The sequence below is a fragment of the Halichoeres trimaculatus genome, unplaced genomic scaffold (genome assembly GCF_033239565.1).
Source record: "Halichoeres trimaculatus isolate MK-OKI-2021-1 unplaced genomic scaffold, fHalTri1.1 fHalTri1_scaffold_11, whole genome shotgun sequence".
NCBI classification, from domain to species: Eukaryota; Metazoa; Chordata; class Actinopteri; order Labriformes; family Labridae; genus Halichoeres; species Halichoeres trimaculatus.
In genome coordinates this window covers 3400940-3425108 of record NW_027437189.1, presented here as the reverse complement: position 1 = coordinate 3425108, position 24169 = coordinate 3400940, and the positions used below count along the sequence as shown (strand labels likewise).

Sequence of the window (24169 nt, the reverse complement as noted above, 5' to 3'; positions counted from 1 at the left end):
GTTTTGTTTCTGTGTGATCTTAAAGACTGTCTCAGACTCGCTCTGACCTTCCTGAGCTGAGGAAGAAGCTGGACTCGGTTTGGTTCACTGAGCCCTCAGGCTGTTCCAGTGACTCACATGCTCAGGTCTCTCTGCTCCTCTCCTGTTGGAGACTTTGGCTCAGTTTATTTCAGTTTCTTTGGTTCAAGAATGAATCAAAAGAATAGATTTGATGGCCAAACACCAGGAGAGAGATCATGTAGCTATTTCAGAAAGTATTAGTCGGTTCGGTTGCTTGTTAATATCAGAGAGTCTGAACAAAACAACATCAAGAGGTCTCACTCTGCTGTTTATTTGGTTGTTAAATACAGTGGTCTCACACTCTGATGTAAAGTGTAGAACGAAAACATGGACGGGGTCAGAGGGAGGTGAGGATTTGAAGATTAAAAGAGAGGAAACCACAGAAGAAGAGAGGCGCTGTGTTAACAGGACGTGTGTGATGGTTTCAGGATCACGGCTCTGTTTCTAACTCTGAGTTTGAGTCTGGATGTGATCCGTCAGCAGCTTCAGTCTCTGCAGTCTGACTCAGCTCCAGTCCAGCTCTGTGCCAGAAAACACAGTCTCCATCTGAACCCGGGCCTCCAGAAAACCTCCGTTTCATTATCTGATGTTTATACGTTTATACGACGAGGAATAATCTGAGGATGTGAGAATAAAATCTCATCAGATCACTCAGCTCGTCTCTTAGTGAACATCAGCTGACTTGTCTATGGATGACATCATCGAAGACTCTGTCCTGTGTAGTGATGATGTCATCAGAGGCTGCTCGCTGTGGGTAGATTCAGTGTGACAGCGGCTGTCACAGACGCTCAGCGTTAGAGGAGGAGGAGCAGCTCCTCTTCCTCCTCCTGGCCTCAGAGTTTCAGGGACTTTAGTTCCTGTCCTGTTGGGGATCTGTGGCCTGCCCCCTGCTGGTACAACTTCACCCAGAGCATTTATGTCAGACTTCTTCCAGGTCTGCTTCGGGTACGTCTCTGCTCTACCCGTCTGGGCTCCTTCCTCCCTCGTTTGTTTCCAAAACGCCACCTAGAGCAGGAGATCCCGCGACCGCTGCAACGAGAACTACGTCGATAATACACCAGATCTGGATCCGTTCCAGACGGCTGGAGTCCTGACACCGAGGAGTTCCCGCTCTGAGCGTTTCTAACGGAGAGTTTTTTACAGCGCGCTCACTAATGCGTCTCTGAGGAGCGACCTGTCAGCATCAGACGGCGGCAGCAGTGGCGGCGGCGGCGGCGTCACCTCGAGGCTCGCAGCTCTTTTCTCTCACACATCATTCATAACAAACACTGACTCATGACTCACACGCTCCCTCTGGGAGTTGTAGTCTTTTACATCAAAGATCTTCTACGACGCGCTCAGAGCAGAGTGGAGCTAACGAGCAGTGAATGAGACGCTTCCTCAAAGCTGACGAGGGATTAATCATCAGACTGAGAGGAACAGCTGATCACACACACACACACACACTCACACACACACGGAGTCAGGTCTTCTGTCTAATGATGGGGCAGAGTGTTGAACAGTTTGTCAGATCAGCGGGTATCAAACAGAGCGTTTACTGAAGAACTGAGAGCTTCAGATCTGAGCTGCTGTTTCTGCTCGTCCACACACTGCTGACACAGCCAGCAGGGGGCAGTGTCGAGGTCAGTGTCTCACACTAAGACACCTCAGGGGTCAAACGACCAACCTTCCAATTCAGAGAGCACCCACTCTACCACCGAGCCACAGCCAGCCCACAAGGAGGCGATTTAAACAAAGACTTAAACAAATATGGACGTACTCACAGTGATGTCAGAGGAACCAAAGATGGAGGGCAATAGAATGAGATCAAAGCAATAAAGTGACATAAAGGAATAGAATGACATCATAACAATGGAATTACATTGAAACTATAGAATGACAACATAATACAATGACATAAAAAGAATTAGAATGACATCACAATAGAATGGAATCATAACATAGAATGATGTCAAAGCAGTAGAATAACATCATAACAGTAAAATGAAAACATTACAATAAAATAAAGAAATGACATCATTACTAAAGAATGACTTCAAAGCAACAGAATGACATAACATAATCCCACCATAACAGTGTTAAAGCAACACAATACAAGAAAGTGATGACATCAAAGCAATAGAAGAAATCAATCAATCAGTCAATCAACTTTATTTTGTAGAGCCCTTTACAACACACAGGGTGACCAAAGTGCTTTCCATTAAAATCAAGACACAAAGATTCAGTTTAATACAATGAATATACAATACAATTCAATAAAAATGGCAAGAATATCTCACCCCATTACTGTTTGTTAAAAGCCAGTCTGAAGAAATAGGTTTGAAAACTGGATTTAAAAAGCTTAAAGTCAGTGGTGGTACGTATTTCAAGGGGCAGCTTAGTCCAAACCGAAAAAGCTCCCATCACCCCAGTGTTTAGTCCTTGCTCTGGGGACTTCCAGCAAGAGCTGATTTGAGGACCAAAAGGCGCTACTGGGGCTCCAACACACAGTAACTCTGTGAGACAAGGCCATTAAGAGCTTTAAAAACAAAAAGTAGCAATTTAAAATCAAATCTAAAAGAAACAGGAAGCCAGTGATAGGAAGATAAAACAGGAGAAACATGTTTGAAATGGCGAGTGTTTGTTAAAAAGCGTGCAGCGACATTTTGGACTAGCTGGAGATGGCTGAGTCATGACTGAAGCCGCATTTCCACCAAGCAGACCGGTTCGGTTCAGTACGGTTTGGCACAGTGTGGTACAGTTAAGCCTGATTCTGTTTGTGTTTCCACAGCAAACTGTGCCCTCTCCTGGTAGGCGGTGTGTACGCCGGATGCGAAAGCCACAGCTGTTAAACATTAGCGTGAAGCCATAGCAGCGAAACACAGTTGACACCGCTAATAAATCCAATGAAGAAGAAAAACGCCACACAGTAAACAAAGAGCATAGATGGAAGACATTCAGCATTTCGTCCTCTCTGTGATTGGCATGTAGCTCTTTGATACAAAGAACAATCAAGCTTTTTTCAGAGAAGTCTGTGTGCCTCCAGGAGACGTGCTGCCGCTGTCGCACAGGAAGTGACGATTCTCTTGACCAATCAACGGTCTGCAATGTTGTAGCTCCACCTTCTGTAGACGTCATAACAGTAGAGGTACATCAGAGCAATATTGAGACATCATAACAATGAAATGGCTTCGAAGCAGCATAATGACATTGTGATATTAGAATGACAGCATAACAATAAGATGACATCAAAGTAATAGAATGAGAACAGACCAAAAGAATGACATCTTTTAAATGAAAAAAAGATGTAAGATTTGAGAGTCGCCCCCTGCTGGACAGCTCAGAGAACACAGGTGTTAATGAAGCTGCACATCAGCCTCACTTTCTAAAGTTTCCTCGTTGTGTTGTTTGTTGTGATTGGGGTATGTTTTGACATGTAAAGATCTTGTGTTGACAGCGAGGTATCACTCCCAGGATCTTTCTGTTTCCTGTAAGTAGATCAGAGTGGTTCTCCTCGGCTCACCCTCAGCGTCTCTCCTGTTTCAGTGTCAGAGCTCGTTTAAAGAGCTCCGTCTGAAGATCTGCAGCCTCATTAGAGATGCTCGAAATGTCAGTCGGCTTCCAGCTGAACACACACACATATATAGGCACACACACACACACATGTAGGCGCTCACAGATGAAAATAGGTTGCATGCAGTTTGACAGAAAACAAAGAAACGAGGCCACAGTGAAGCATACACACACATATATACATACTGTAAGAGGATGTGTGTGTGTGTGTGTGACTGGCCTACATATGACCCACTGATTCAAACCCACACACACACACGCACAGGAACATGTACTCTAACTCTTACATGAATTATTTCTTCTCTTTAATTTTTTATCTGGACATAAACCTCCTCCTCGTCCTCAGAGACGTGTCTTTGTTCTCACTAAACGCTTAAACGATCGAAGAGACGAGCTCAGATTTTACTCACATTTCTCTGCCGTCCTTTAAAACCTGTTTTTTTTTTTTTCTCCGTCTCGCTCAGTTTTTGTTCCTGCTGCTGTCAGGACGAGTGTTTTGGTTTCATCTCTTCTCTCATCCTGTTTAATATCAGCTGATGGACTTTGAACATCGTTCATCCTTTAAAGCCTCCCATCAGGGTCATCTGAACTCTGCAGAGATCCATCAGATCTGATTATAATGCAACAAGTATCATTAAATTATCATCATCATCATCATCATTTCACAGCATGCAGCCCGTCTGCGCTGAGTCCATCAGGAAAACACTGGTCAGACTGAACACAGGTCAGTCCATCTGTCAGCAGAGAAATACATTTATCTGTCATCCAGTCACCATCTGACTTTGACCTGACTTCAGTTTGGCTTTGACCTCACTTTAAACAAACATTAAACTCTATATTTTTCTGACTACAACCAGACTTCTATCTGACTTTAATCTAACTTCATCATGACTCCAACCAAACTTTGACTTTACTCTGACCTGATTTCATCCTGACTTCAACCAGATTCAACCTGACTTTAAATTGGACTCAGCCTGAATTCAACCTGATATTAACCTTACTTAACCTGACTTTAGCCTGACTTTGACTTTAACCTGACTTAGAATTAACTCCAACCAGAATTCATCCTGACTTTAAACTGCACTCAACCTGAATTAAAACTGATCCTGATGTGATTTTGACCTTACTTTAACCTGACTTTGTCATGACTTAAACCTTATTTCAACTTGACTCCAACCTGAGTTTAGCCAAACTTCAACCTGATAAAAACTGTATTTTAAACTTTCCTACCTGACTTCAATCTGACTTTAGCATGTCCTCAACCAACTTCAGCCTGACTTTGATCTAACCCCAACTAGACTTTCACCTCACTTTTACCTGATTCAACCAGATTTTAACCTCACTTTAGCCTGACTTTGGTCTGACTTTACCCTGACTCCAACCTGACTTCAGCCTGACTTTACTCCAACCTGACTTTAAGTTGACTTTGACCTGACTTTAACCCTACTTTAATTTGACTCCAACCTAATTTCAACCTGACTCTAACAGGATTTTTTACTGTCCTACCTGACTTCAACCTGATTTTAGCATTACCTCAACCAACATCAACCTGACTTTAATCCAACCTGACTTTAACCTGACTTTGACCTGACCCCAACCAGCCTTCTACCTCACTTTTACCTGATTCAACCAGAATTCATCCTGGATTTAAACTGAACTCAACCTAAATTGAACCCTATATTAACATGATTTTAACCTCACTTTAACCTGACTTCAACTGGATTTTAACCCCCCTACCTGACTTCGATCTGACTAAAGCATGAACTCAGCTGACTTCATCCTGACTTTATTCTAACCTGACTTTGACCCGTCTCCAACTAGACTTCTACTAGGCTCCAACCTGACTCCAACCTGACTTTGACTTAACTCCAACCTGACTTCAACTGGATTTTTTAATTGTCCTGCCTAACTTCAATCTGACCATAGCATGACCTCAACTTATCTCAACCTGACATTGATCTAACTTCAACCAGACTTCTAGTTGACTCTAACCTCACTGTGACTTTACTCTTACCTGACTTTATTTTGACCACAACCTGATTCAACCAGAATTAATCCCACTTTAATCTAAACTCAACCTGAATTCAAACTGATCCTAACATGATTTTGACCTGACTTTTACCTGACTCTGACCTGACTTCAACCTGAATTTCTCCTTACTTCAACGTGACTGCAACCTAACTTTCACCTGACTTTTCTCAAACCTGACTTCAGCCTGACTTTTACCTGACCTACCAGACCTCAACCTGACTTCAACCTGACTTCAGCCCGAATTTGACCTTACTGTAAACTGACCCCAACCTGATTCTTAATAAAAACAACAAAACAACAAAATCCAGAAGGAAATGTTAATACATATTTTTTCTTCAAACACAGTTATAACAGTTTAAACTTCTGCAGCAGGTCAAACGAGAAACAAAAAGGTCCTGATATCAACAGAGCTGATGTGATGATTGACAGGTACATCAGCCAATCAGGTTGTAGGCTTTCATAAACAAACAGTCATAAATATTTATGAAACGGCTTAATGATTTAGCCCGACAGAGGAGGGAAACACACACACACACACAAACACACATTCCTGTGTATAAAGAGTGTTATTCAGTCCACACCCTACACACACTCTGACTTACATCACACTCTGTACTCTGACCGCCTTATCAGAGAGAGAGAGAGAGAGAGAGAGAGAGAGTCAAAAAGAGGAAGGCTGGGCGAGTGACACAACAAGAGAATTGGGAGAGAGAGAGAAACCAACAGAAACGCTCAGAGTTTGGAAATGACAGCTGAATACACAGCAGCCCATCTGTAGAGGTACCACACACACACACACACACACACACACACACACACACACACACACACACACACACACACACTCCACAGGAAGCGGGTGTTTTAAGCGTTGATTCACTGAATCTTATCGTTCGCTGACGACTGAATGACTGACACGTCAGAGAGCGCGTGCGGGGGGTTGAGCGTGTGTTAATGATGCGTTAATAGCAGCACGTCAGGCTCTTACTGTGGCGGGGCTCAATGAACTTCCTGTCTCCTGCTGAGAGAAGACGCTGAGATCCAGATTTGTTCAGAGTGAGACCTTTTCTCACTAACGAAGGACCCTTCTCAGCTCCTTGTGACATCATAGGGACACTTATTCCCTCCCTTAGCTCCTAGGTGGTTGATGAGGACACTTTATATCTCCTCAGACCTCACAGAGGAGGTGTCAGGTTTCAGTCTGTAGGTTAAGGAGAATCGACCAATCAGGAGCATGCATGCAAACAGTCTGTTTGCAGAGCAACAGCAGGAGTTCTAGAACTATGATGTCATAGACAGAATTCTGTCTGTGACATCAGAGTTCTACAAAGTGGTGGCACAGACCCTTCGATAACAACGTCAACAGGAGAAAACCAGTTTGTGTTTCATGTTTCTGTGTGACCACAAACACGTGGACGGAGAAACTCTGGAGGACAGATGAACAGGAGATCTTGCTTGGGTCAATTCTTAAGGGTTTCAGTGACCGTGTTCATGTCCAAGCCTCGTGCAAAAATGACGATATTGCCTGACAACTAACGTGTTTTTATGTGGGAAGAAAACTGAGGAGACTTCCTCTAGAAAATATCAGAATGATGAAGATGTTGGATGTATTAGCGCCCCCCTTTGGAGAAACGAGGGCTTATATTTCCAACAGTGTGGCCTCTGACGATAGTCCTCAAAACTCTGCTTCAGAAACAGATGGATGACATCACAGAGGCTACTCTCACTCTCATCCTCAGTGCCCTTCCTTACTTCCTCTGTCTCCTGTTTTACTTCCCTCCAGGAGGAAGTGTGTGAACCTGTAGGGGGTCTGATCTGGAAGCTTCCTGTCCGTTTTCTTGAATCCTTCCTCCAAGTTTGGTTTGGTGTCACGTCTCAAATTTGAAGCTGGGATAATCTGCGTCTCTGCTCGTCGTTGTTTGTTTGTGCTCAGACTTCCACCTTCACATATGCTCATCCATATTTAATACACGCCGTCTAGCAGTGTGTATGTGTGTGTAGATGAAATGGTGTCAGCGGCCGCTCTGCCTGTTTGTGTTGGAGTGTGTGTGTGTGTTCCTGGTTGTGTATGTGTGTGTGTGTGCGGCTCCCTGCTGTCCGCCACCATCTGCTGTTCTGTGAGTCGACTGGTCCCGAACAGGAAGGCGCTCTCTGCTGATTCGACACTTCCTCACGACGTGGCTCTGCTTCCATGGAGACGAGTCAAAGCTGGAGATGAAAAGACGTCTGCGGCTGAGGTTTGAAACCTGACGGAGCTTTGTTTGGAGGATTCCTGGTTCAGAGGGGGGAGAGAAACCGTAATGAGGACGTGAGAAGAAAGAGAAGCCTGCAGGTAGAGAGGGAGGGAGGATGTAAATAAACCCTCATCTCCTTACCTCCTTACTTCCTAATGAGGAGAGAAGGAAGCTTTCTATGAATGAGGAGAGAAACAGAGAGAGGGTTTAGATGTTTTAAGAGGAGCAGAGCGGTGACAAAACGCTCTTAGAGACAGAAATAGCTTCTTTAAACTAAACTGTAGTTTTATACGTATGTTTCCTTTAAATGAGACTCTACAGAGAGAGGCTGACTTCCTGTTTGAGCCGAGGCTTCATGGAGGAAACTAACCAAACAAGATCATTTCCGAAACTTTTAATAATCAAACTAATAAAACTGAAACTGATTTTTAAAATATTTGTTCGTTTGTGGACAATGTGACTGTTTTGCACCAGCAGAGGGCAGCACAATATGTCAGATGAATTATTTAATGATCTATTGTTGAAGTCTTTGTGGCGCAAAAACAAATTTCAAGGGGCTGAGAGGAGTTTCTAAGTGATCTTGAAAAGTTTCTCTTCTAGATATCTGCCTGATCCTAATCCAGACTTTAAAGTTACCTTATCAACGCCAATAACGGTTATTTCTAAATGCTACTTCTTAGCTTCATGACTGGGACGGGTAGGACCAGATTGATTCACGACACCTTAAAGTCTTTAAGACAACATCACAAAGTTAAGTAGAGAGAAAAGAGATCTGTGTTTTTCTCTGCAGAAAACAATTTCTTTGATTAGTTTTGTAGAAAGGCATAAAAAGACAGAAGAGCAGAAGAAAGCTAAACAGGAGAGAGACAGCTAAAGGCTAAAACATGAGCTAGAAGCTAAAACATGACGTATAAAGTTAAACTATAAGCTAAAAGCTAAACACGAGCTAAAAGCTAAAACAAGAGCTAAAAGCTTAAACACTAGCTTGAAGCTAAAACACAAGTGAATGGCTAAAACATGATCCAAACGCCAAAGGATGAGCTAAAGGCTAAAACATTAGCAAAAAGGATATAACATAAGCTAAAGGCTATAACATAAGCTTAAGCCTAAAACATGAGCCGATGACTAAAACATGTGCTTAAAGCTGAAACATTAGCAAAAAGGATATAACATGAGCATAAAGCTAAAACACTAGCCAAAGGCTAAAACATGAGCTAAAGGCTATAACATTAGCAAAAAGGATATAACATGAGCTAAAGGCTAAAACACAAGCTAAAGGCCAAAACATAAGCTTAAGGCTTTAACATTAGCCAAAATGACATAACATGAGCTAAAGGCTAAACCACAAGCTAAAGGCCAAAACATTAGCCAAAATGACAGAACATGAGCTTAAGGCTAAAGCACAAGCTAAAGGCCAAAACATGAGCTAAAGGCTAAAACACAAGCGAAAAGGAGATAACATGAGCATAAAGCTTCAATACCACCTAAAGGCTAAAACACTAGCTAAAGGCTAAAACATGAGCTAAAGGCTTTAACAATAGCAAAATGGATATAACAGGAGCTAGAAGCATGAACAATGAGCTTAAAGCTAAAACATAGGCTAAACTTTTTGTGCTAATGTTGTCTCCAACCCACAGTCAGCAGTTATTCTGCAGTGGTCTGTTCAAACTTGAGAGTCTATCAATAAAATGAAGAGCCAGGTTATGTTAGCTCTGCTTGGTGAGGTTGGAGTTGGTAGATGAGCTCTGGTAGGACAGAACCAGGATTCACTAACGTTACACGTTACAGACACGTCTCAGAGCACCGGGCTGTGAGGAGAGAGAAATATAGCAGCTGCTAAACTACGCTACAAACTGACAAAGTTAGCTTGTTGTCAGGTTATTAATACCTTGCCATGGCATGTTTTTGGTAAAAAGTTGTCTTGAACACAGAAAATTTGTTCAGATCTGATCTCCATCTAATTCCAAAACAAACACACTCCTTGTTGTTAGCAAGTGTGAGTTTGTGTGTGTGTGCTTAAACAGGTGTGTAGTTTAAAGGTAAGAACAGGGGTTTGAAGAGTCCAGGTGAATGCAGGTTGTTGTTGGTGTTGTGTGAAGGTGTGTCCAGGTGTTCAGTGATTGTTCGAGCTGAACCTCGTGTGCTCAGGTGTGTAGAGGTTTGGACAGGTGTGTCCAGGTGTGAGGATGGGGTTTGATCTCTGCTGATGTTTCTGGGCTCTTCAGGTGAACTCAGGTGTTTGGAGGAATGCCATTTCCTGTTTCGGCTCTCTGTTTGAGTCACTGAGCATGCTCAGTAACATCTTTCTCTCCTCTTGTCTGCAGCCTGGCCGCCATGTCTAAAGCGACGGTGAAGAAGCTGCACTGGCGCTCCAAGGTAAGGATGACCTCATGAAAACACACCTGTCCTCCTGTGTCTTTAACCAATCATTGAGAGGCATCCCCTCACCTGTCGTCCTCCATCTTTGTCTCAGGTGCAGGAGAGCTTCGTCCCTCTGGGCGGCGGCTCTGGAGAACTCGGCCTGGCCATCGGGGGCGGGGCCGATTACGGAGAGTTTCCGTTCGTTACAGCAGCTCACGGGGGTGGGGCCACTGTGGGTGACATCATTCTAGAGATCGGGGGGACGCCGGTGTTGGGGATGACCCTTGGTGATGTCAGAGGAGTCCTCAACTCCTGTCCTCATCCAATCAGAATCAAGACGGTCTCTCCAGGTGAGCAAACGCCAAAAACACACAGGAAGTGACACGGATCAGTGTGAACGCTCCTCTGAAGACTTTTTCTCCTTTGTATGTGTGTGTGTGTGTGTGTGTGTGTGTGTCAGGCTCCTCCCTCTGTAAGGACCTCAGGTTATACCTCAGTAAGTGTTTCACTCCGGGCTCCATGGACAGCCAGCTTCAGCAGCTCATCAGAGAAAACCTCTACCTGAGAGCTGTGCCCTGTAAGACACACACCTCTACACACTCATACACACCTGTACACACACACTGCTAACACACCAGCATGTCTTTGTGGTGACAGGATGAAAACATAAAGATAAAAAGTGGAATTCTCCTTTAGATAAGTGTTTAAGGGTCAAAGTTCATTCAGAGCGTTTGAGAGAATTTAAATAAACTGTTTGAGTTTCTGAGCTCTGTTAATCATTACAAGACTGGAGAGAGTGTGTGTAGTATTACAGGTGACACACACACACACACACACACACACAGCTGCAGTTTGAGGTATTTTCACTCACAGATTAAAGTGGAAGTTAAAATCTGTCAGAGTGAGACCTCTTAAAAAACAGACAGAGAGGGGACAGGTCTGATTGTGTGACTGGAATACAGGTCTGTCCCTTTGTGATGACATCATCACACTGTCCTCCTGCAGGTACGACGCGGCAGCCTCGGGATGGCGAGATCTCAGGTGTGGACTACAACTTTGTGTCGATTGAGGAGTTTTTCTCTCTGGAGGAGTCTGGAGCTCTGCTGGAGAGCGGGAAGTTCAAAGGTGAGGAAACAACAGAATTCATAATAATATTAACAAAATGAATAATAAATGTATTTTTTTACAGTGTTACAGTTTGTTTTCTTTGAAGATGAGTGGACTGAGCTTTACACAGTGTTTTTTTACAGTGTGAAAGTTGAATTTCTTTTGAGTGGACTGAGCGTTACACATTGTTTTTTACATTGTTTAAGTTTGTTTCCTTTAGAGATGAGTATGAGTACACAGTATTTTTTACAGTGTTAACGTTTAATTTCTTAAGAGTGGACTGAGCTTTACACAGTTTTTTTTAACAGTGTTACAGATTGTTTAAGTTTGTTTCCTTTTTAAAGTGGACTGAGCTGAACACAAAGTGTTTTACAGTGTTATGGTTTGTTTCCTTTAGAGATGAGTGGAGTCAGCTTTACAAAGTGTTTTTTACAGCATTTAAGTTAATTTCTTTAAAGATAAGTGGACTGAGCTTTACACAGTGTTTTTTTCAGTGTTAAGATTGTTTGTTTGGAGATAAGTGAACCAAGCTTTTCATGGCGTTTTTTTACAGTGCTAAAGTTTAATTTGTTTGGTGGACTGAGTTTTACATGGTGTTTTTTACAGTGTTAAAGTTTTCCTTCAGAGATGAATGGATCTAGCTTTACACAGTGTTTTTTACAGTGCTTATGTTTGTTTTCATTTGAAATTAGTGAATTAAGATATACACATTGTTTCTCCAGTGTTAAAGTTTATTTTTTTTAGTGTGGACTGAGCTTTACACAGTGTTTTTTACAGTGTTTAAGATTAATTTCTTTGGAGTGAACTGAGCGTTACACAGTGTTTTCTTACAGTCTTTAAGTTTGTTTCCTTTAGCAATGAGTCAACTGAGTTTCGCACAGTGTTTTATACAAATTGTTTCCTTCTAGATAGTTTAACCAAGCTTTAAATAGTGTTTTTTTTACATTGTTAAATTTTAATCTCTTTTGAATGGACTGAGCTTTACATAGTGTTTTTTACAGTGTTTAAGTTTGTTTCTCTCAGAGATGAGTGGACTGAGTTTCACTTTTTTTTTTTTACAGTTTAAGATTGTTTTCTTTGAAAAAGGTAAACCAAGCTTTAAATAGTGTTTTTTACAGTCAAAGTTTAATTTCTTTAGAGTGGACTGAGCTTTACACAGTGTTTTTTTCAGTGTTAAAGTTTGCCTTTTTTAGAGATGTGGACTGAGCTTAAACCAAAGATTTTTGCAGTGTTTAAGTTTGTTTCCCTGTGAGATAAATGGACTGAGCTGTACACAGTATTTTTTTACAGTGTCACAGTTTGTTTCCTTTAGAGATGATTGGAGTTAGCTTTACACAGTGTTTTTTACAGTGTTTAAGTTAGTCACCTTTAGAAATGAGTGGAGTCAGCTTTACACAGTGTTTTTTACAGTGTGCCCGTAGTCAGAGCTGATGTGATGAAAGTTAATTCACAGTAACAGCAGAATAAATGATAAGATGGATCACTTTCTCGTATGGTTGAACTGATTTTTTTTACAGTGTAACAGTTTTTGGGGATGTCAGGTGAGGTCAATCTTTCTAACTGTGGTCAGAGAGGGTCAGAGGGTCACATTCAGGCTTGTTTTTTTTTGAGCACACTCTGTCCTCTGGTATTTTTTACAGCGTGGTGACAACGCGCTGATTGACGGTGAGTTTTTTAACAGTGTTTGGGAGGAAAAGAGGATTTCGTGTCTGTAATCCTCTGAACCTTAAACGTGCCTCGCTCTGTCCTACATCCCTCTCTCCCTCTCTCTCACACTGTCGGTGTCTCTCGCCCTCGCTCACTTCGGTCTTAATCTGACGGGATTAATGGGACAGAAATAGAAACGGAGTTCACACATAAAAATCCGTGTTCACACCAAACCCATGATGACACCGAGCATCTTTCTGAGGGAGAGAAATTAACCTCTGACGCTCTCACCGATCGTCACGTAAACAGCTGAAAAACAAAAACCTCATCCAGACCAGATCCCGGTGCCTCACCTGGTTTATAAAAACACCTTTACCACTTCTGGTTCTGATGATGGAGAAACTCATTCTCTTTATTTATGTAACTGTATCAGTGTTAATGACGTTATTATATTGTACACTAACAGACATGATGTGGCGTGGGATGACAGGATGAGACAGGTTGTGACACAATCGGTAAAAACAGGACTAAGTGATCTTATGAAAGTCTCCCTTTTAGATATATGCTAAAGGCTAATCACCAATCTTAAGGTTAATCACCAGCTAAAGGCTAAAACTCAAGCTAAAAGCTTAACCACAAGCTAAACGCTTAAAAAAGAGCTATAGGCTAAACCACAAGCTGAAGGCTAAAAATCAAGCTAAATGCTTAACCACAACCTAAAGACAACAAGCTAAAGGCTCAAACACAAGTTAAAGGCCAAACTTAAAGCTAAAACTAAAACACAAGCTATAGGCTAAACCATGAGCATAAGGCTAAGACACTGAGTTAAAAAACAGTTAAAGGCTAAAGCACAAACTAAAGGCTAAAGCTCAAGCTAAATGCTTAACCACAAGCAAAAGGCTAAATGACAAGCTAAAGACCAAAAGCTGAAGGCTCAAACTCCAGTTAAAGGCCAAACTTAAAGTTAAAAGCTAAAACATGAGCTAAAGGCTAAACCATAAGCTTACGGCTAAGGGGTATAAAGGCTAAAGCACAAACTAAAGGCTCAAATTCAAGCTAAATGCTTAACCACAAGCTAAAGACCACAAGCTAAAGGCTCAAAAACAAGTTAAAGCTTTAGCTTTAACAAGAGCTATAGGCTAAACCATGAGCTTAAGGCTAAGACACTGACTTATCAAGGAGCTAAAGGCTAAACCACAATCCACAGGCTAAAACTCAAGATAAAGGCGAAAGCACAAGCTGAAGGCTTAACCATAAACTGAAGGCTTAAACACAAGCTAAAAGCTAAAACCCAGGTTAATGTGTTTGTGCTAATGTTGTCTCCAACCCACAGTCAGCAGTTATTCTGCAGTGGTCTGTTCAAACTTGAGAGTCTATCAATAAAATGAAGAGCCAGGTTACGTTAGCTCTGCTTGGTGAGGTTGGAGTTGGTAGATGAGCTCTGGTAGGACAGAACCAGGATTCACTTACGTTACACGTTACAGACACGTCTCAGAGCACCGGGCTGTGAGGAGAGAGAAATATAGCAGCTGCTAAACTACGCTACAAACTGACAAAGTTAGCTTGTTGTAACCAAAATGCCACGATGAGGCACCGTTTCATTAACTGTCATGCCTCTGTCCAATCACAGGGAACTACTACGGGACGCCCCGCCCAGTCCACATCGGTCCAGAGAGTCCACCAATCACGTACCAGGAGCATCGAAACCTGCTGAGGAACTTCAGGACGAGGAGCAAATCTCTGAGTAACCTGGAGAAAGCCGTGGAGGAGGGCGAGAACAGCGAGGAGGACAGCGGGCTGTCAGGTACGGATCATCCAACACACCTGAGCTCTGAGTCAGTAAACGCTGCAGACGGCGAGCTTTCATACTGTGAGTCTAACTTTGAAAGAAAGGATTTAAAGGAAGGTTTGAAACTTTCTCAGACAGCAGGAGACTCAAACACAGGGAGGGAAGGTATTTTTAGGATAGGAGAGTCTGTTTGGAAAGATCTGGAAGTTAAAACTCATTTTTTATTTTGTTTTTTGGTCCAAACGAAGCTGAACAAGCTCCAGCTCTTTAGTTCATTTATGACTTCAGCAGATTCACTGTGTGTCCCCGCCAAACCGTCCTCAGCCCGGGAGAAGGTTCACAGCCTGGACAGGCTTCACTCAGCTTCACTCTGTGTGTGTGTGTGTGTGTGTGTGCGTGTGTGTGTGTGTGTGTGTGTGTGGGTGTGTGGGTGTCTGATTGCCTGGCAGCGGGTTCAGCTGGAGCTCCGCCCACCACCCTGCCTCTCAGCCAATCGTGGGAGTCTGCGGTGGGAAGTCGTGAGGGAATTGAGAACGGAGGAGGAAGAGGAGTGGGGAGAGGAAGAGGAGCAGCAGGAGGAGGAGGAGGAGGAGTGGGGGGTCCTCTACCTGAAAACTGGGAGCTGGCCTTCAGTGATTCAGGAGAGCCGTACTACATCGAGTGAGTACACACACACACACACACACACACACACACACACACACGCACACACACACACACATGAGAGGTGATCCATGAGTTAAAAACTTATCAATAATCAGATTCACGCTGACGTTTAGTCAGAGCTCAGTCTGACTGAAAACTAAATGTTCACCAAACAAAGTCAGACGACAACAAACCATCACAGAGGAGGAAGAGGAAAGTGAAAGTTCACCTGTTCCTACGTTACCCATAATGCCTTTGACTTAGGATGATGATGCTAATGGTGATGAGGATTATAATGATGATAAAAATAATTTTGATGATGTTGGTGGTGATGATAATAAAAAAGCTGGTGAGGATGATGACGATGATGAAGATGAAAAAAATGATGAGAATGTTGATGACATTGATGATAATGATTATGATGAGTATGATGAACGCGTTGATAATGATGATGATGATAATGATGATGGTGATGATAATAGAAATGATAATGATGACAATGTTAAAAACAATATTGATGATGACGATGTGGATGGTGATAATGATGAAGATGATGATGATGCTGAGTATGATAAAGGTGTTGGTGTTGATAATAATGAGGATGATGTGGATGAGAGTGGTGGGGACGATGAGGATGATGATGTGGATGGTGGTGATGATGATGTTGAGGATGATGATGATGAGAGTGGTGGGGACGATGAGGATGTGGATGGTGGTGATGATGATGATGATGGTGATTATGATGATATTGTTTGTATTGATGATGATGGTAATGATGATGAGGATGATGACAGTGTTGATAATGATGATGATGATGGTAATGATGATGAGGATGATGACAGTGTTGATAATGATGATGATGATTGTATTGATGATGATGATGATGATGATGTCGTCCTCTCCCCTCCAGTCATAACTCAAAGACGACCAGCTGGCTGGATCCTCGTACTCAGAGTAAAGAGTCTCCCCCCTGCAGCACAGAACGTGAGTCTCTTCATCTTTTTCTCCTGGTCAGGGTCTCTGCTGGTCTCTGGTCTCTCCTGGTCTAGTTTTCTCCTGGTTTTGTTTTGACGTTTTCAGTTTGTCTGACGTTTCTCTGAGGGCCACGATACATCTTAACTTCAGGCAAACTAACCCTGCTTTGTTTACTGTAATCCCATCACACTTTTAATCCTTAATCTAAACCCTTTAAGATCAATTAATTAACACACAGGCGTATAAATAATAAATATTTCTTAATATTTCTTTTTCAATGTCATGTTATCATCCTTTATAAAAACATATCATGATTCAGGAGAAATTTTTGTGTTTAATTTTTTTAAATCTTTTTTTTTTTTTACATTTGTATTCTTGAAAAATGAACTGTGGTGAAATAGCTGTAAATTTATCTCAGATTGCTTTCTTTTTATTATTATTTTTTTCATAATTGAGTTTCATTAACACTGAGCTGAGCTGTGACGTGTGACAGCCAGCAGGGGGCAGCACAGACTGACATCTCTGCTCAACACCTGCAGCTCCATCACATCCTGGCTTCCTGTTCATGTCACATCTGTCTGAAGAATAAGACACTTTAGAGGAATGTGTGTGTGTGTGTGTGTGTGTGTGTGTGTGTGTGTGTGTGTGTGTGTGTGTGTGTGTGTGTGTGTGTGTGTGTGTGTGTGTGTGTGTGTGTGTGTGTGTAACAAAGACAAGTTTGTTACACACACAAGTTTCCTCTGAACCCTTTGATAACCTCCACCTAACAGCTACATCACAAAATAAGGAACACTGCAGACACAAGGCCTGTTCTCACCTGACCTCACCTGACCTCTCACCTGTCCTGTGTTAGTCCCAGAGTTCACGGAGCAGCCCAGTCAGCTGAAGGGTTACTCCATCCACACGCGGCTCTCTAAAGGTCCTCGAGGATTCGGCTTCAACATCGTGGGAGGAAGTCGACCTCGGGAGTTCCTGCAGGTGTACAGCGTCACACCTGGAGGACCGCCTGCTCTCAACACAGGTAAACACACCCCTCACCTTAGTACAACTACTGTTAGGAGGAAACCCATCAAAACACCTGACAGGTCTTTGCTGTGAATGGTTGAGAGGCTGGTTCAGCTGTGCAGGTCTCCAGCCAATCACAGGAGTGTGATGTGGTCAGGTGTGTTTTTGTAGTGTGTGTGTGTGTGTGTGTGTGCAGAGCTGAAAGTTGAAAAATTAAAGAGAGCTTAAGATCAGAGCTGCAGACCGTCAGCTCTCTGTTCTCAGCTCACGATCTCATGATCTGCTGCTAATCCACACAGAGACTCAGTTTTTCCCACACTGTCAGACCTGCTGAGGATAAATAGTCAGGAATGCTTTACACACACACACACACACACACACACACACACACACACACACACACACACACACACACACACACACTCACACACACACACACTCACACACACACACACTCACACTCACACTCACACACACACACACTTAAACCTGGTGGGAAAGTGAGCAGAGAGTTTCAGCCTCGCTCTGATGCTAAAGAGAAATTTCTGAAACTGTTAGAGAGGCTGAGACAGAGCTGTGGATCAGACCCTCCAGACCGATCAGATCCAGACCGAGACATTAAAACTGGTCCTTGATTTAAACCTAAGATCTAAATTTGTGGGGCCTTTAGCTCATTGATAAGTCAGTGTCTTAGCCTTCACACAGAGGAGTTCTGGTTCTGATGGTCACATTTTCATCAAAACTTTAACTAGGAAAGAAAAATGGCTGTAACTGTTTGAGTCTGAGCTGACTGAAAACAAAACAAGTCATCACATCAGGACAGGAAGGCTAACATGCTGACTGCTAGCTGCACAAGAAGCTATAAAAACTGATGCTGCTCTGTCTGATTCTGTCCAATCAGAACCAAGATGTGTTTCTGTCATTTGTAGTGTTGTGTTTTGACCTTCAGGGCCCCCGTAGCTCAGGGTCTTGACCTGGAGTCTGTTTGTCTCAGTGATGACTGTGAGCCGTCTGTGTGATGTAATAACCAGCTGACTGACTGTTTCCTGTCTCTGACCCTCAGCGGACATCCTGGTCTACATCAACGACTCCTGTGTGCTGGGGCGCTCCCACAAAGAGGTGGTGGAGATGCTGAAGTCTGTGCCGATGGGTCAGAGCGTGGACGTGGTGCTGAGGAGGGGATACCCCATGCTCTATAACCCCGATGGATGTCCCAAACAGAGTCTGGAGACGGTACGCTTCGATCTGACCTCACCATCATCAGAAACCTCAGGATTAAACTCAGAGAGTCCATTAAACCCTCTAAAACCTTTTAAACCCCTTCTTTAACCTTTTTAAACCTTGTTTGACCTTCTCTAACCTTTATTGACATTCTTTAACCTTTTTAAAAAAAAATTCAACCTTCTTCAGCTTTTTTCTCCTTCTTTAACCTTTTTAAATCTTCTTTGACTTTTTGAATCTCCTCTCACCTTTTCAAACCTTTTTAACCTTTTCTAACCTTTATTGACATTCCTTAACCTTTTTAAACCTTCTTTGACCTTTTTTAAACATCCTTCAACCTTCATCAGCTTTTTCTCATTCTTTAACCTTTTTAATCTTCTTTGACCTTTTTAATCTCTTCTCACTTTTTAAACCTTAAACTTTTTGAAAACATTCTTCAACCTTCTATCACTTTTGTATCCTTCTTTAACCTTTTTAATGTTCTTTAACCTTCATAAATCTTCTTTAACCTTTTTTAACCGACATTAACCTTCTTCCCCTTTTTTAGCCATCTAACCTTCTTTAACTTTTTTTCCATTCTTCAACCTTCTTTCATGTTTTCATCATTCTTTAACCTTTTTTAACCTTCTCTAACCTCTTAAAACCTTTCATCTTCTGTTACCTTTCTGACCTTCTTTGACCTTCTTTTGCCTAATTTCAACCTTCTTTAACCTTTTTTTTTCTCTTTTTAGCTGTCTAACCTTTTTTGAATCTTCTTTAACTCTTTTTTCATTCTTCAACCTTTTTTCACTTTGCACCATTTTTTACCCTTTTTAACCTTCTCTAACTTTTTAAAACCTTTTATCTTCTGTTACCTTTCTGACCTTCTTTGACCTTATTTTGCCTCAATTCAACCTTTTTTGACCTAATTTTAACCTTCTCTGACCTTCTATAACAGCCACAGACGCCAGCCAACCCTCCCAATGGTACTCGCAGCCAGACACACCTCACATACAGCCGCCCGCTTGACGCCAACGGCAGCATGCCAGGTCAGAGAGTCCACCAATCAACTCACAGATATCACCTCACTTTATTAAACCCACGCAGACCGTCTTTAAACTTTAACCGCTCATTAAGTGACGAGGTCTGAGTCCTCACTGTTTGCTAACATTATGGTTTGATTCTTACATCCAGGAGTGGGCCAGACCCCTCCCTCCTACGCAGCCCAGCCAATGACAAACGGTCTAACAGGTCCACCCACCCCCACCTCCTCTGACGCTCCGCTCGGCCCACCCCCCCTCCCAGAGAGAACATCAGCCAATCACAGCGACTCTGACGGCGGCGTGTCCAGCGCTGGAACACGAAGGTGAGAGGAGGAGTTTGATTGGAGGTCATCTTAAAGTTTTAGATTCTGATCCTCTGTTCCCTCACACCTTGTCCTGGTCCTCCCTGCAGGTCTTCTCTGGTCCGGTACAACAGCAGCACCCTCCCAGCGCTCCCAACCTCCGGTCTCCTCCACCATCAGAGCTCCAAGTCCTCAGAGAGCGACCTGTCCACGTCCACGCTGCCCATCTCCTCCTCCACTCTGCCCCTCACCTCCTCGTCCTCCCACACGCTGAACAAACTGCCCCTCTCTCAGCCGGAGTCCGGCCTGATCCAAAACTCCACCAGCCCCACCTCCACCAACAACCCCAGCACCTCCTCCACGCCGCCCGGCGCTCCCGTGCAGCGCCCGGTGATGCCCCAGACATCGCTGGCCCTGACCCCGCCCAGAGACGTCCCCACCTGTGGCTTTAACGGCTGTCCGGCCAATCACCAGGCCCCCTCCCCGGCCTCCAGGGGGAACCCGGGGCTGGTGCTCCCTCTGGGGGCGGGGTCACCAGGATCAGCGCCAAACGGAGAGCTGGTGCCAGTGGCCCTCGGGCGCAGCGAGAGCGGGGGTTTGGGGTTCAGTGTGACCGCAGGAGGTCAGGGGGGTCAGCTGGCCGTGGTGAGGCGGGTGTGGGACCGGAGGCACTGCCCCTCCCTGCAGCCAGGGGACGCCATTGTGAAGATAAACGGCGCAGACGTGCAGAGCCTCAGCTTCTCACAGGTGAGTCCAACAGACGACCCCACCCCTGGTCTCTGGACTCTAGGAGTCTGACAGAAGTGGTTTTAGGGTTTTCAGAGAGTTAACATGATCCGGTTCTGTCCTCAGGTCCAGAGAGTCCTGCAGGATCACACCAAACAGGGAGAGGTGGTCCTGCTGGTCTTCAGAGGTACGGCTGAACCTTAATCAGATCCCTGTCCTGGTTCTGTCCTCCTGCATGTTCTGATCCGTCTCTGTCCTCGTGTCCCCCCCCAGGTCAGATCTCCTCCCCCGTCGTCACCCCCAACCTCTACAAGCCCCTCCCCTCCCCGCACAGCCTGGCCACGCCCTCTTCCTCCCACACCCCGACTTTAGCCGACTTGCCTTCCCCGTCCACGGGTGCCTTGGTGGGGGGCGTCCCCCCACTCCACCAGGCCGGTTTGGCCTTGGAGAGTCCTCAGGAGGGACACCTGCCGGCCCCGGGGACCCACCAAGGTAACCTCACCTGTCTGTGACCATGTGACCCCCCCTCCACCCTGATCCAGATCATCCTGTCTGTGCGGTCTCCTCACCCCCCTCTCTCCTCTCCTCTCTCCTCTAGGGACCCCTCCAGCCCAGACTCCTAACGGGTCCCCGGCCTCCACCCTGATCCAGAGCACCAGCTTCCTGGACTCGGTTCCTGTGACGTTGACTCTGGAGCCTCGAGACCTGCTGGGAGTGGAGGAGAGCGCCGGAGGACCTCCTGGGGTCAGAGGAGCAGGAGGAGCCGTGTCGAAGGACGGGAGAGGAGGGAAGACGGTGGAGGTGGAGCTGAGGAGGAGGCCGGGGGAGGGCTTCGGGTTCGTCATCGCCTCTCAGGAAGTGACCAACGGGGGTGAGTCTCACAGAGTCCCTTCACACACTCCATTGGTGGTCTTTCAGCTCCTCAGAAACCAGATCAGCCTGTGGGGTCTAGGTTGAATCTGTTGGTCTGAAAAGGTCCAAAAAGGTGTGAGACCTGGACCCCAGACTGAGTCCGTTTGGGCTCAGAGAAGTCCTCATCAGGAGGCTGTTTGTTCTGTGTCTGTAATGACGTCTGTGGCCTGCAGGGGGCACTCACAGCTCTCTGTAGTGGAGTGTGTGTGTGTGTGTGTGTGTGTGTGTGTGTGTGTGTGTGTGTGTGGATGAAGTAGCACCTGAGCTCCTGTTAGAGTCAGCTGAAGAAGCGCTCAGGTGACCGCGCAGAGAAGGAGACCTCGAACGCACCATCCGCTCTGTTTCTCCACTCAGACATGAACAATAATCTCTGCCCTTAGCATTCCTGCACTCTGTGTGTGTGTGTGTGTGTGTGTGTGTGTGTGTGTGTGTGTGTGTGTGTGTGTGTGTGTGTGTGTGTGTGAGGAGTTTCAGTCCCTCCCACTCTCAGCCCTCTCTATGCCACGCCCCCTCTCGCCCAGCTGTCTCCCTCTCACTCCAGCTCTTACTCAGTTTCACTCGCCCGCTTTCAGAGGGATGACCTGCTTCACACACACACTCTTACACACACCCTTACACACACTCTTACACACACACACAGACGGACTGACAGAGGGAAAGGCGAGCAGGTAGTGACAGATCAGGTGGACAGTTTTCTCTCTTCGTGGTCGTTTTTTGGTCTGATTGTCGTCATGTTGGAGCGTCTGCAGTCGGCTCTGAAAACTGTGAAGGAATCCAAACGTAAGTCGCTCAGTGTGTGTGTGTGTGTGTGTGTGTGTGTGTGTGTGTGTGTGTGTGTGTGTGTCTGTGTGTGTGTCTGTGTGTGTGTGTGTGTGTGTGTGTGTGTGTTGAGTCCAAAGTGTCACGTCCTGTCTGTGAAGTGGATCCGTTCATCTATAATTTAAATGATGATGTGTTCACTGAGCGCTGTGTCACCAGGATTTTAGAGACACTGATGCTACGTTCATGGTCGTAGTCTCTGTGACGTCACCGTTTGTTTCTGATTCAGAGTTTTGTCGACTGTTCAAGGTCACTAAATGAAATTGTCCATTTCATAACTTCATGAAAAACTGGTTATTAAACCCTGTTCAGTTTTGTTTCTATTTTGAACCAGGCTGTAAACATGTCTGTTTCTGCTTTTTGAATGGCTGTGTATGTGGTTTCTGCTGTTTCTGCGCAGCCTCTAGTGGACACTCAGGGGACTGCAGTTTCCCTTCTGTCCTGCTCTTTCAACTGTCCTCTCCTTTCCTACTGAAAGCATAAAAAGCCCAAAACCAAACCTTAGGGGGGAAAAAGCTACTTTTTTTTCGTTTTTTACCACTAGGGGCGCTATAGAGGAGAGTTTCTACAGCGCTAACCTTAATTAGTCTCACGCAGATGGAGACGTTAATATATTTTATTGAACCTACTGTTTTTCAAAGCAAGCTTTCACCCCAGCACGGTTACTTTTTCAGGCCAAGGTCGAAGTTTTGCTTGCAACAAGTACACATCCGACCAATTAAAATGCTCTTTGCTGATACGCCAACTACCCAAACATTCAACACTGATTGTGTTCATCCCCAGCGCACAGTTATTTACAACAAAAGACATAAAAACTACAAAGACAGCAATTAAAAAGATATCAGGGCTGCAACTAACAATTATTTTAGTAATTGATTACTCTGACGATTACATTTACGATTAATTGATTATCGGAAAAAAAAGGACGAAAATGCACAATAGTAAAATTTGCACAATAATGTTTGCTTAATGATAAATACATAGAAACAACATATTTGAACATAATTAAATTGCAACTAATGATTATTTTAGAAATCGATTACTCTGACAATTACATTTATGATTAATTGATTGATCTGAAAAAAAAAGGACGAAAATGCATAATAGTTAATTTGGAAAATATTGTTTGCTTTATGATATATACATAGAAACAACATATTTGAACACAATTAACCTGCAATTAACTATTTTTTTAGTAATCCATTACTCTGACGATTATATTTACCATTAATTGATTAATCTGAAAAAAAGGGACGAAAATGCGTAATAGTTAATTTTGAAAATATTGTTTGCCAAATGATATTTACTTAGAAACAACATATTTGAACATAATTAAGCTGACCAAATGCTACATTTATAGAGTATAAAAAGTGATATTAATGTATCGTCACTTTTCACCTGCAGGTCAAACAGTTCACCCCCTCTGCCCTACCACGATCTGTAGCAGCTAACGCTAATGCTAACGTTGGTTTAATGAACTCCTCGTGGTTTTTAAACGGGATGAGGATTCAATAAAAAGACTAAATGAGTCCTAGACGAGTCCTAAAAGACAGACCATGAATTTCACAACATATAAAGGAGTGTATGTGGGATTTTGTAGCTCCTTCCCTTGCCGTGAGCTCCCCGGGCGTCATTGATGAGAACAACATGTTTGTGTTTTAAGAGCTGGATCACTGCAGTCGTACCGCAGTGCTAGCCGAGGTCATTTTTGTCAATTAACGTGAAATACTCTCTTCACCTTGATGCTACGGATAATCGGGA

At 43.9% G+C, this 24169-nt stretch overlaps 1 protein-coding gene across 3 annotated transcripts in view; it reads left to right on the top strand.

The window, feature by feature from the left end:
* Nucleotides 1–24169, top strand: part of magixa (MAGI family member, X-linked a) — a 43194-nt gene that overhangs the window by 6000 nt on the left and 13025 nt on the right. For 2 of the 3 annotated variants that reach the window (XM_074681480.1, XM_074681482.1), the window contains exons 2-16: nt 10202–10253; nt 10351–10588; nt 10699–10815; nt 11244–11363; nt 14623–14796; nt 15231–15441; nt 16337–16410; nt 17255–17422; nt 18470–18639; nt 19565–19655; nt 19801–19972; nt 20062–20698; nt 20804–20864; nt 20951–21169; nt 21276–21548. In XM_074681480.1, coding sequence (XP_074537581.1) covers nt 10212–10253; nt 10351–10588; nt 10699–10815; nt 11244–11363; nt 14623–14796; nt 15231–15441; nt 16337–16410; nt 17255–17422; nt 18470–18639; nt 19565–19655; nt 19801–19972; nt 20062–20698; nt 20804–20864; nt 20951–21169; nt 21276–21548 — 2767 coding nt within the window. In that variant the 5' untranslated portion in view covers nt 10202–10211. The remainder of the gene's footprint in view (nt 1–10201; nt 10254–10350; nt 10589–10698; nt 10816–11243; nt 11364–14622; nt 14797–15230; nt 15442–16336; nt 16411–17254; nt 17423–18469; nt 18640–19564; nt 19656–19800; nt 19973–20061; nt 20699–20803; nt 20865–20950; nt 21170–21275; nt 21549–24169) is intronic. The other variant, XM_074681481.1, reaches the window with a different exon arrangement.